At 47.4% G+C, this 13,218-nt stretch overlaps 2 protein-coding genes and 1 pseudogene across 3 annotated transcripts; all 3 read left to right on the forward strand.

Moving 5' to 3' along the window:
- Window positions 1-341: 341 nt before the first annotated feature.
- On the forward strand, window positions 342-4,941 carry LOC123323268 (annotated as a pseudogene).
- Window positions 2,643-3,153, forward strand: LOC110590165 (COP9 signalosome complex subunit 9-like). Its single transcript, XM_044922224.1, has one exon. It carries the CDS (start codon window positions 2,695-2,697, stop codon window positions 2,863-2,865), a length of 171 nt encoding a protein of 56 aa, XP_044778159.1. The 5' UTR covers window positions 2,643-2,694; the 3' UTR covers window positions 2,866-3,153.
- A 4,755-nt stretch (window positions 4,942-9,696) lies between the features above and the next one.
- On the forward strand, window positions 9,697-12,744 carry LOC110590159 (keratinocyte differentiation associated protein). 2 transcript variants are annotated; one of them, XM_021700903.2, is made up of 6 exons: window positions 9,698-9,831; window positions 11,221-11,259; window positions 11,352-11,393; window positions 11,573-11,617; window positions 12,274-12,321; window positions 12,582-12,744. In XM_021700903.2, the coding sequence occupies exons 1-6, from the start codon at window positions 9,745-9,747 to the stop codon at window positions 12,618-12,620; spliced, it is 300 nt and encodes a 99-aa protein (XP_021556578.1). In that variant the 5' UTR covers window positions 9,698-9,744; the 3' UTR covers window positions 12,621-12,744. The 2 variants fall into 2 exon arrangements, with proteins under 2 accessions (XP_021556579.1, XP_021556578.1); XM_021700904.2 differs by lacking the exon at window positions 11,352-11,393 and having other exon boundaries at window positions 9,697-9,831.
- The last annotated feature ends 474 nt before the right edge of the window (window positions 12,745-13,218 follow it).

Raw genomic sequence — 13,218 nt, forward strand, 5'->3', positions numbered from 1 at the left:
CCTTCCTGCTGAGAGTGGTATACCAAATGGGGGACTGAGAGAGGTAAGACCTGGGTGGTCCTGACAAGCAGTAGCTAGCTGATCTCACTGTGCCTCAGTTTCTCCATCTGTAAAACATCATCTTGGCCCAGCCTGCATCTGAATGCCATGCTCCCGAAGCTGAGGCACTCAAAGGTGTTTTGCTAGCCTGAAAAGGCAACAGGGAAGTCATTCACCTTAGGAGGTGGCAGTAAAGAGGCTTTTCAAGAGAGGAGGCCAGTCCCAGAGGGTTAGGAAGGGGGCAAGAACAGGGGCCAGGGGCTAGCAGAGCACATGCCTCAGCCTTGTAAACACACGGAGGTATGGATGAGGCCATGTGCTTAGGAAGTTGTGGGCAAGCGGCTTATACCCAACCCAGTGCCTTATCATATGCAATGGCTCTGTGTCTCCGGGATGCAGAGGGGGTGGCAGAAACTTCTACTCCATTAATGTGCCAAGGAAACAGGCAGGGGTTCTTGGCTCAGGCTGAGGCCAGGCTTATCCCAAGCCTAGGAACTCTGCAGACAGGCCTGGAGAGTCTGCACTTAAGAGTCTCTGAGTCAAAGTCCCATCAAGGCCATATAATGTGCCCATATTAGGGAGCCCTCACCATTCATCCCCGACATTCCTGCAGGGACCCAGGAAGTAAAAGGAGGACAGGAAGCACCCTGCTAGCGTAGGTGACTCCCTCGGAGACTCTAAGTTCCCTGAGGGCACAGCTCCTGTTTGCCTTGGTCATCGCTCCATCCCCAGCACTGACCACAGGGCCTGACAAAGGGTGGGCCTCAAATAGTTGATGAATAAATGAAAAAAAACAAAACAAAACCAAAAACAACCTGGTCCAAAATGAACTTGGGGAAACTGTCTTGATCAAACCCATCTGGGTCAGAGAAAGATGAAGACTATTCCTTTGCTCTGCATCCTACTCTCACTTTTGTCCTTAAATTGGGGCTACTGCTTTGGAGACATACCTCATTTTATCGTGCTTTGCTCTATTGCATTTTGCGGATATTAACGTCTTTTACAAACTGAAGCTTTGTGGCAACCCTGCATCAAGCAAGTCTATTGGGACCAGTTTTCCAATAGTATTTGCTCACTTCACATCTCTTGTGTTACATTTTGGTAATTCTTTCAATATTTCCAACTTTTTCATTGTTATTATATTTGTTATGGTGATCTGTGATCCCTGATCTTTGATGTTACTATTGTAATTATTGTGGGGCACCACAAACTGCACCTATATAAGACAGCAAACTTAATCCATAAATGTGTATGTTGACTGCTCCACGGGCCGTTCTCCCATCTCTCTAGTCTCCTTGGGCCTCTCTATTCCCTGAGACAACAATATTGAAATTAGGCCAACTGGCGTGCCTGGGTGGTGCAGTCAGTTAAGTGTCCGACTCTTGATTTTGGCTTGGGTCCTGATCTCAGGGTCGTGGGATCGAACCCCATGTTGGCCTCCACGCTCAGCAAGGAGTCTGTTTAGGATTCTCTCTCCCTCTACTCCTCCCCTACTCTGGAATAAAGAAATAAATCTTAAAAAAAAAAAAGAAAAAGAAAAGAACTTAGGCCAATTTATAATCCTACATTGGCCTCTTAAGTATTCAAGTGAGAGGAAGAGTCGCATGTGTCTCACTTTAAATCAGAAGCTAGAAATAACTAAGCTTGGTGAGGAAAGCATGTGGAAAGCTGAGACAGGCCGGCAGCTAGGCCTCCTGCTCCAGCTGGCCGTTCGTGAGTGCAAAAGAAAAGTACTTGAGGAAATGAAAAGTGCTACTTTAGTAAGCACATGATTGATCAGAAAGCAAACAGCCTTGGTGCTGATACGGAGAAAATTTCAGTGGTCTGGATAGAAGTTCAAACCAGCCACAACATTCTCTTAAGCCAAAGCCTGATCCAGAGCCAGGCCCTGACTCTCTTCAATTCTGTGAAGGCTGAGAGAGGTGGGGAAGCTGCAGAAGAAAAGCTGGAAGCTACCAGAGGTGGGTTCATGAGGTTTAAGGAAAGAAGCTGTCTTCATGACATTAAAAAAAAATCACAAGGTGAAGCAGCAAGTGCTAATGTAGAAGCTGCAGCCAGTGACCCAGAATATCTAGCTAAGGTCATTCCTGAAGGACTTGAGCAACAGATTTTCAATATAGATGAAACAGCCTTCTACTGAAAGGAGATGCCGTCTAGGACTTGGAAAACTGGCGAGAAGTCATGCCTGGCTTCACAGCTTCAAAGCACAGGCTGACTCTCTTACTAGGGGCGAATGCAGTTGGTAACTAAGTTGAAGCCACTGCTCATTGACCATTCTGAAAATCCTAGGGCTCGAAAGAATTATGCTAAATCTACTCTGCCTGGGCTTTATACATGGAATAACAAAACCTGGATTACAGCACATCTGTTTACAACATGGTCTACTGAATATTTTAAGCCCACTGCTGAGACCTACTGCTCAGAAAAAAGGGATTCCTTTCAAAATATTACTGCTCACAGACAATGCACCTGGTCACCCAGGAGCTCTGATGGAGATGGACAATGAGATTCATTTTTTCATGCCTGCTGACACAACATCCATTCTGCAGCCCATGGATCAAGGAGTCATTGTGACTTTCAAGTCTTATTACTTAAGAAATATTTTGTGAGGTGGGCCGGAAGTGGGCCGGGGAGGCGGGAGGCCCAGCGGGCAAGATGAAGCGGGCAGTGGACGAGATGTTCCCTGAGGGCGCCGGGCCCTACGTGGACCTGGACAAGGCAGGAGGCAGCACGGGGCTCCTGATGGACTTGGCAGCCAATGAGAAGGCAGTTCATGCAGACTTTTTAAATGATTTTGAAGATCTGTATGGTGATGATATCCAGTGAGACGCCGTCCAGCAGTGCGTGTGGTCATGTGCGTTACGAGGTGGTGTGGTGGAGTTCCTCAGAGGACAATTTCAGATAGTCCTAAAGAACTCATGGATGTTACTTGAAATTAAGAGATGGTTAACCAAGAAAGAGAAGGATGGTTTTAACTATCTGCATGAGGCCCGCTTATCTCTGAATGTGACCAACTTTTGTCCTTCAATTAAAAAGCGATGTCATACATTTTTCCAAAGAAGACATCCAAATGGCCAACAGACACATGAAAAAGTGCTCAATATCGCTCGGCATCAGGGAAATCCAAATCAAAACCTCAATGAGATACCACCTCACATCAGTCAGAATGGCTAAAATTAACAAGTCAGGAAATGACAGATGTTGGCGGGGATGCGGAGAAAGGGGAACCCTCCTACACTGTTGGTGGGAATGCAAGCTAGTGCAACCACTCTGGAAAACTGTATGGAGGTGCCTCAAAAAGTTGAAAATAGAGCTACCATATGATCCAGCAATTGCACTACTGGGTATTTACCCCAAAGATACAAAAGTAGGGATCCGAAGGGGTACGTGCACCCCGATGTTTATAGCAGCAATGTCCACAATAGCCAAACTGTGGAAAGAGCCAAGATGTCCATCGACAGATGAATGGATAAAGAAGATGTGGTATATATATACAATGGAATATTATGCAGCCATCAAAAGGAATGAGATCTTGCCATTTGCAACAACGTGGATGGAACTGGAGGGTATTATGTTGAGCGAAGTAAGTCAAACAGAGAAAGACATGTATCATATGACCTCACTGATATGAGGAATTCTTAATCTCAGGAAACAAACTGAGGGTTGCTGGAGTGGGGGGTGGGGTGGGAGGGATGAGGTGACTGAGTGATAGACACTGGGGAGGGTATGTGCTCTGGTAAGCGCTGTGAATTGTGCAAGACTGTTGAATCTCAGATCTGTACCTCTGAAACAAATAATGCAATATATGTTAAGAAAAAAAAAAGAAGAAGAAGAAGGTAGCGGGAGGGGAAGAATGAAGCGGGGGAAATCGGAGGGGTAGACGAACCATGAGAGACGATGGACTCTGAAAAACAAACTGAGGGTTCTAGAGGGGAGGGGGGTGGGAGGATGGGTTAGCCTGGTGATGGGTATTAGAGGGCACATTCTGCATGGAGCACTGGGTGTTATGCACAAACAATGAATCATGGAACACTTCATCTAAAACTAATGATGTAATGTATGGGGATTAACATAAGAATAAAAAAAATACTATTTGGGAAGGAAAAAATAAATCAATAAAAAGCGATGTCATAAAAAAAAACAAAAACATTTTGTAAGGCAATAGCTGCCATAGTGGTTCCTCTGATGGATCTGGGCAAAATAAATTGAAAACCTTTTGGGAGAGATTCACTGTTCTAGATACCATTAAGAATATCTGTGATTCATGGGAAGAGGTCAAAATATGAACATGTACAGGGGTTTGGAAGAAGCTGATTCCAACCCTTGTAGATGACTTTGAGGGGTTCAGGACATCAGTGGAGGAAGTCACTGCAGATGTGGTGGAAACAGCAAGAGAACTCGAATTGGAGGTAAAGCCTGAGCATGGGACTGAATTGTGTGATCTCATGATCAAACTGAAGGGATGAGGAGCTGCTGCTTATGAATGAGCAAAGAAAGCGGTTTCTTGAGTTGGAATCAACTCCTGGTGAAGATGCTGTGAAGATCGTTGTAATGACAACAAAAGATTTAGACTATGACACAGACTTAGTTGATAAAGCAGCAGCAGAATTTGAAAAGCCTGACTCCAGTTCTGAAGGAAGTTCTACTGTGGGTAAAATGCTATCCAAAGGCATCACATATTACAGAGAAATTGTTCATGAAAGGAAGAGTCAATTGATGCAGCAAACTTCAGTTTGTCTTGAGAAACTGCCACAGTCACCCCAGCCTTCAGCAACCATGACCCTGATCAGTCAGCAGCCATGGACATTGAGGCGAGACCCTCCACAGCAAAAAGATTACACTTTGCTGAAAGCTCACTTGATAGTTAGCATCCTTTAGCAATAAAGTGTTTTTTAAAATTAAGATATGTATGTTGTTTTTTTAAGGCATAATGCTATTGCATACTTACTAGACTACAGTATAAACATATTTTTATGTGCATTGGGAAACCAAAAAATTCACTTGACTCAATGGAGTGCCTGGGTGGCTGAGTCAGTTGAGCATCCAACTCTTGGTTTTGGCTCAGGTCATGATCTCAGGGTCCTGGGATCAAGCCCTGTGACGGGCTCCTTGTTGAGCGGGGAGTCTGCTTGAGGATTCTCTCTCCATCTCCCTCTGATCCTCCCCATACTCGTGCTCTCTCTCTCTCTAAAACAAATAAGTAAATCTTTAATAATATTTTAGAAATAAATTCAAAAATTCATTGGACTTATTTTATTGCATTACTTGCTTTATTGTGGTGGTCTGGAACCCAACCTGCAATTATCTCCAAGGTGTGCCTGTCCTCCAAGGTGTGTCTGTCTTGGATTTCAGCTGGGTAGGGAGGGCCTTGTAGTACCTCCTGGAAGCCACAGGGAGGAGAACCCAGCTCTCCCCAGGCAGACACTCAATTCTTTGGCTGACTGACAGCTAGCTTCCTGGAGTGTGGGTGATGAATCAGAAAGAGCTGGAACTCAGGTCTCCTGGAGCCACTCCCTGAGGGACAGCAGGAGACGTTGAGGTGGTCAACATGGTTCTAGACTGTCAGGGTATTCCTGGTCCAAAGGGCTCAAGGCAGCCCTTTAAAGTTCAAAGTGCCACCTGAAGCAGGCAAAGGCCCTCTGGTGTAAAGGACTCTCTAATAAAAGGGCAGGATGTCCCTTTTTCCTTCCTGGACCTCTGAATCAGCCTCTGACTTTCATTTTTCCCTAAAATCCATTCTCCCATGACAGCCAGGAAGGATCCATGCTCAGAATCCTCCACAAGTTTTTCAGTAGCCATAGAATGAAATCCCAACTCCTCATGGTGGCTTAGAGATGATCCAGCTCCCGCCTCCCTCTTCCTTGTCAACCCAGACCTGCTGGGAGAAGCTCTCAAGGAACACCGCTGCTATCTCTCTCCACAGCTCAAGGTCTTCAGAAGACTGGAGCTTTAATTACTTTAGGTCTTCATTCAAATGTTCCCCCACCCAGCCAGCGGAACCAAGGATACCTCCCCGTTCACAATCACATTGCACCTGTTTTATTTTCTCCCCAGAATTGTCATTCTATGAAGTTATCTTGTTCCTTAATTTAAAAAAATTAGATTATGATCTGTCTTCTCCACTGGAACATAAGCTCCACAGGACAGGTATCTTATCTATCTTGAATTCCCAGTGCCAAGAGCCAAAATAGCTGCTCAGTATTTGTGAATGAGAGAATGGGAGGAGGGATCAGAATTCAGTGGGATTGATCCAGGAAGTCTTCCTGGGAGTTTAATAAGCAAAGGATACACAGGGACAAAAAGTGGGTGGCAAAGGAAGAAACCAGACCTGCTGGACAACGTGGCTGCTTTCTGGGGTGTGATAGTAACATTGGCAGAGGCACAGGAAAGGAAGGGATAGAGATGCCCCGAATTCTGCCTCCCAATACCCCACACCCCAGCTCCTTTTCTCTTCAAAGATTTTAGGCTTTTCACCTAGGTGTTCACCAAGGTCCCAAGGCCCCAGTGTGCAACCCTTCAAATCCCGCATTCCCTCTCTGAACCCACGAGGCTGGCTCCCAGCCCCTAGGTGTGTCTGTAATGTAGCAATCAGGGCTGGGCCTTGCCTCCTACCCACACTCAAGTTCTGGCAGATATGGGGTGGGGTGGGGGCAGGCCTGTGGGGAAACAGGGGTTTATTGGTATTCTCAGAGAGGGAACTAGAACATCAACTGGACTTGGAGATGGGTTGATGCAGAGCCAGGCTGTGTGACTCTGCCTGACACCATTAACCCCACGTGATGCATCCAAAGAGCTGCTGAAATCCAACGATTCTCCTCCCACCCATCACCCAAACTGCTGGGATGGTGAGAATCCCCTCCCCTTCTTCCCCCCACTTGCCCAACCATGGGACACGGGGCACGCAGGAAACACAAACCCACTGAGGCAGTACAGAGATGCTACGTTCTAAAGTTAGCACATGTAGCATAAATCATGTAAAGCCAAGATTGCCCTTGAAGATCCATCAGGAAGGTACCAAGTGGAAACAAAGCTGTTGAGCACAGCCAGTTCTCTTCTCCAGCGCGAGAACGGATTTCTTCGGTTGTGCACATTGTGTTCAGGGGCATTATACAGAAGTACCTATCTTTAAACACCAGAACTGTAAAGCCAGAACTAGAACGAGTCAATGGTCTTTAAACTCACACTTGGTGCAACAAGGTGCTCCAAAAGGCACCTGGAGTCTGAGGCAATGGCAGGTTCATTTTGGGGCATACACTCGTGGAGGGCCCTTAATCTCTTGATTTTCTGTGTTCATTTTGCCAAAAGTGTACAGGTTAACTCACTGAAATTAACACATATATGCTTGGAGCTGCCACCTAGGGCTATGCAGGCTGCACGCCATGAAGGGACACATGGGAAAGGGGACCAATGGGGGCTAAATGCAGCTTGCCCCCCAACTCTCAGGGCGTGGGTCTGACTCATGCAAGGCACTACGTGGGCTGGTGAGGTCCTTTGGAGGACACGACTCCACAGTACAGCACAGGCGCAATCCAGGTGCAGGCCCTGGACTCCTGGGTTCTCATGCTGGCCTTGCCATACACGGGCTGTGTGACCTTGGGTGAGTCACTTAACCTCTACATGCTGTGGTTCCCCAGCCTGTAGAATGTGGATAATTATAGTACCTACCTCATAGAATCACTGTGCTTTTTTCAATGAGATCATTCATTTACAGCACTTAGTACAAGGCCTGCCACATAATAAGATATCAATAAATTGGCTAACATTATCAGCAGCATTAGCATTCAGTGGAGAGGAAAACACTGGGAAGTCAATTTGTTACAAAAGAACTCTAGAGCTAAACAGATGATGGTGTTTGGCTCATCTGTTGCTTTGGATCACCCAGGCCAAAGTGCTCCTCCATTAGCATGCCTAAGTGGAGGTGATTATACAGTTCTCCTTTGTCCATTCTTCTTTCCCTCTGCTCCCAGAGTTGACCCTATGGCTGACAGAATGGTGGTTAATGAGCTCCTTCAGTCACTGTTAATTATTTAGGAAGAATCCATTACACATTAAAAACTTGTGTCCTCCAGAAAACCTTTTGAGAGGCGCTCCGCCCGCCTCAGGCAGTTTGTTGCTTATCCCCTCCAGCAGCACTGACTGTTCGCCACAGCCCCTGCCACCTGGCCATTTGTGCTTAGTGAGTGTTCCTCGAGCCCTGTCTCCTCAGGTAGCTCCGCAAAGCAGGAGGTGCTATTATAAAGACAGAGGAGGCCTCTTGAGCCTACAGAGGGGCCGAGAGTGGGCTGTGGGGGCAGCATGGGAACTGAACAGAAGCACCAACTTCTGGGGTTCCCGAAGATCGTTCATGAGTGCCATCTGTGTGTGTTGCATCAGGCTGGGGTAAAGAGGCCTGCTCTCAAGTAAGGTCTTGCTTTGTCCTGGCAGTGCCAGTCTACTTCCCCGCCCCTCCCTATGACACCAGGAACCGGCTGGGCCACCTGAACCTCATAGTAGAGAAGGTAGAGAAGGTGGCTTGATTAGAATATTTTGTCACTTTGAGGTGATACAACTCCCAAGTTGGGGGGTGGGGCAGGGCGGTGGGATAAACTCCATGAAATGGAGAAGGCACTCAGAGTTCAGGACCTAGATCCTATCTCCAACTGGGTATCTTTAAGAGCTATTTTGCATTTTTGTTGTTTCCCCCGCCCACATCTGTGTTCTCTATTCCTTGTCTTTGTTCAAGACAGTCATCTCTCTGAAGACCCAAGAGTAAAAGATGGGCAACTGGATAACAGGAGGGGTCCAGCCCCAAAGGAGGAAAGTGTACAACTTGGTGGAAGGATGCTTGAACCCTAACTTATCCAATCTAACAAAAGCTTGCTCCGCCTGTCCTCTGTCTAAGGCATGGTGTAGGGGCATATAAAGGTGATTAAGATATAGTTCTTGGTTTCAAGGAACTTAATATTCTAAGAGAGAAATAAGAGAAGAGCATAAGTTATCCCAGGTACAATGCCAGAGAGAAACAAACAAATTGCTATGGCAATTCCAAGAAGGGAAGGGTATGGGGAGTTGGGGGGGGAGTGAGGGATGATGGGAAAAATCAGGGAAGCTTCATCCAAGATGGATGTTGTGTTCTGAGAACTAGAGATGACAGAAGGGCATTTTAGAAATAAGCAAGAGCACGGGAAGATGCTTGGAGGACCAAGAAGGGTTTATTTGATAGGGAGTCCAGTTTGGCCAGAATGTGGGGTCATGTGCAAAGGAGTAAAAGAAGTCAGAAAGGCAGGTCGAGGCCAGAGCATGGAAGGCCTTCACTGCCAGTCTAAGGAGTTTATACATAATTGGGTAGGGTGGGAAAAAGCCCGAATTATAAGAGCAGAATGAAGGATATAAGGGAAAGAGACAAAGGCGAAAGGAGAGGTTGCTTGGGTGCCACTGCCTATCCTTTGGAGGGACAGGTTCAACCTGTCTCCATCCCAGCTCCATTGGCATGAAGCACCCCATTGCCATCTCACCTTCCTAGTGCCTGAGGCGGAATGTGCATTGAGAAATTCAAGGTAAGTGGGGAACAGTCTACACCTCCCTTCCCAGAGCCCCAGGGGTGGGTGATGGGATCTGGGGGTGAGTCAGTGGGGTGGGGACCCCATTTCTGCTCACATCCACCTCCCTGGGAATATAAAGGACAAGCGGTGAGGCCCTGCCTCAGAGCACCCCAAACTTGACACCATGAAGATCCCAGTTCTTCCTGCTGTGGTTCTTCTCTCTCTTCTGGCACTCCACTCTGCTCAGGGGGCTTCCCTGGGTAGTTCTGAGGTGAGCACATCACCTGGATTCTCTTTCTCTTACCTATTACCTTGCTTAGTCCTCCATTTCTTTACCTTCAATGCATTACTGGATGCGTGGCTCCTATTTTTGGAGATTATCAGAGGCTGAATGAAAAGCAGGGGCTCTGAGGAAGGGAAGAAAGGAGGAAGTAGACAAAACATTCCCAGGAAGACATGTAGATGGAAGTGCTTTATTTCTGGAAGGGATGGTGAGAGTATAGGCAGAGGCTGGACAACTGAATCCTGGGAGGAGACAGGGGCTGGGGTCGTCGTCTGGGCTCAGCTTCACCTGTGTTTCGTCTGTCTCCCAGGGAATGGCTTCCAGGTGACTGGGAGCTCCCTACTGTCTCTGGAGCCTAGGCCACAGCAAGGATCCTTAAGAGGTAGTCTCTAGTCAGGAGGAAGCTGGAGGCCCCTCTCTCCCCATCTTCTCCCAGGTTGGGGGAGAGTGTCCATGCTGGATTTAAAAGTCTGAGATGGCGTCACATACACAATTGCTTGGGACCCAAGCAAGTGAAGTCAGTGAGCAAGCAGGCTGGTAGGACCCCAGGGAAGGTGGAGTGAACCTGTCCAATCTAAAAAGGGACAGTCTGTATACCTATCTGACTGCTGCTAAGCAGGAAAATGTACCCAGTGTGGCCAGAGTTTTTAAATTTTTGGGAGAAACCAGAAATCTGATTTATGTATTCTTACTAATTAAAAATGTTTTATTCAAATTAAAAAACAAGCCAAACTACTATGAGAGCTAAACATTTGGGTCTAGCCTATAGGATACCCATTTGTGACCTTTATTGTGGAAAGGAAGAAATAAGGGACAATGAAGCCAGGCAACTAAAGTAGGGAGAACAAGATGGGGTGCACTGAGGTCTGGGGCAGTGACTACACGGGGGAGGGAAATGGTGACTCCGACTTTGGTGGCAATAAAGTCACAAAGCAAGCCAACCTCAATCAATTAAAGGCAGGCAGGGCACCTAGGCAGCTTGGCTCCTACCTGTGTGCTAATCTCCCCCACCCAGCTCTATGGGTTAAGTGTAGGAATCTCAAGAACACCCCAAGTCAAATGCACAGCAACACTAGCCCGATTTTCTTGGGAGGAGTCCTCTCTTCTCCACCCCTTGCACCTGCTGCCTACCATGGATGCAGGCCTGGGCTTTTAGCTTCTCTGTCTCACACACACCACTCTCTAATCTCTCCTCTTTGCCTTGCTGTCAACCATCTGTCTTACTGGAACAGAGCAGGCTATCTGAGGCCCTATGGTGGAGAATGGGCTATATCCTTGGAGACTGGCCTATGGAGGAAGGCAGGGCTGGCAGAGAGGGTTTGGGGACAAGGACTCGCCATTATGTGATCCTTTGGTTTTCTCCCCTTCACCTTCCAGGAGGAAACCACCATTGGTAATTATGCGGCAGGCCCTGAGGTAAACACCCCGTTTTCCCACACTCCAGCCTGAGTCTGTGCCCTCTTCTGTGCTCCTTTGCCACTTTCTTAACACCCTGTCTCTTTGCCTAGGCCTTTAACACTAACTTCCTGAACATTGACAAGTTGCGCTCTGTAAGTACCATTCTCCAGTGCTGACCCCCACCCCCAAACATCCACACCATAAAGGAGACCAATGCCTTAGTCAACAGCTTGCAAAGCCGCCGTGGACCCCTCACCTTTTCCAGGGGGCTGCGGGCTGAGCTCTGTCCTCCCCTGGCACTGACCCTCTTCTGGTCTCCCTGTCTCCACAGGCTTTTAAGCCCGATGAATTCTTGAACTGGCATGCCCTCTTTGAGGTAAGTGCGTGGGCACCCCTTCTCCTTGACTGTCTGTGGTCTCTCCAGCATAGGGTCCACACATTCTAGTTCTAGCCCTTTTGGTTTTTTCCTGAGCTGTAGGAGGGAGTAACTGCCCTGCTTGACAGAAGAAAGTTTCTTGAGGACGCTGACATGGCCACACCTATTTTCCTAACACGGCAGTGGGGGAGCAGAGCCACAAAGACAATTCCAGAAAAGGCAGAACTTAATCAGACAGGAGTTTATTTGAGTCCCTTTATCATCTACGAAGAAACTGAGGCCCTAAGTTGGGTGTCTTACTGGCACTTAGAGGGCGAAGTCAGTGACAGCGCAGGCACTGGAGCCTACATCACACGACTCTGCACGTACTTCTACGTGTCCTCACGCAAATGTCTCTGAGCCTCAGCTTCCTCATCTCTGATGTGGGCCTGCCAGTACCTACCTCAAAAGGTAGCTGTGCAGACCAAATGAAGGCATGCCTGTGGAGCAGGTAGTATAAGGCAGACACAGAATAAGGGCTCAGGAAAAATTAGTTCTTCCTGTAATTGTAAATGATAACACCATTGCCACTACCGAGAGCTCATTCACTGAGTCTTTACTGATCCGTGTTCACCTGACTTGTATCACATCACTCTCATTCTTTTTTTCTCTTTTAGTCTATCAAAAGGAAACTTCCTTTCCTCAACTGGGATGCCTTTCCTAAGGTAAGAGGCGGTGGGCAGTACAAGGACAGAAGTTGGGGATGGGGGAAGAAGTCGACCATCTGGGAGGAAGGGTGAGGATGGGTAACAGAGGATAAACCGTCCTCTCACTAAAGCTAAGGGAAATCTCAGCTACTGTAGAGAATGAGAACCCAGATCAAGGCAGGGATTCCTTTCTATCTCTGCCCCATGCTTCCTCATGGAGGACTCCAGCTCCCCGCACGCAAGGGTCCCCAATCTGACCATACCCTCTCTCCCTCCAGCTGAAGGGTTTGAGGAGTGCAATTCCTGATGCCCAGTGACTGTTCCCTTCAAGACCAAGCACTGCTGATACCCACTGGAAGAGGGGCTAGTGTGGGCTCTGGTCACCATTCTATAAGTGCTCTCTCTGGGCTCAGTAACACCAATAAAATGTTTTCCAATCTACCAGCTTCTGTATCTGTGTCTGTCCTTATCCCATCTGGCTCTAGAAGGGGATTAGGATGAAGTAGGCTCCAAGGCTCGTAGGCAGAAATCTTGAATTCTGAGAGGGTAGTAAGCAGTGATGTAGGAGGAAGTGGGGAGGGCTTATCAAGATGGCAAAAGATGCCGTGTCTTACTTTCTCGGTACTGGCTGATGTACTTGGGGAACATGACTCTGTGAGTTATTTACTAAGATTTTCAAGGAATCAAACCTGCTTCCCTCCCTGAACTACTGGTACCTTCCCCACCTGCCTTCTGAGAACCTGATTCCCTTGGTGGGGGCAATTTGGTATAAGAGAGCTGTCTGGAATCCCAGGCTCAGAAGCCAGCTGAAATCATATGAGCCCATCTAAAATCCTTTTTTAAGAATTAGGTAGGTTACAAATAAAGAAAAGTAGTGATGTGATCCTGGGCCTTTCTAAACCTCCACTTCTTTAT

This window comes from Neomonachus schauinslandi, chromosome 16, assembly GCF_002201575.2.
Source record: "Neomonachus schauinslandi chromosome 16, ASM220157v2, whole genome shotgun sequence".
Lineage (NCBI taxonomy): Eukaryota > Metazoa > Chordata > Mammalia > Carnivora > Phocidae > Neomonachus > Neomonachus schauinslandi.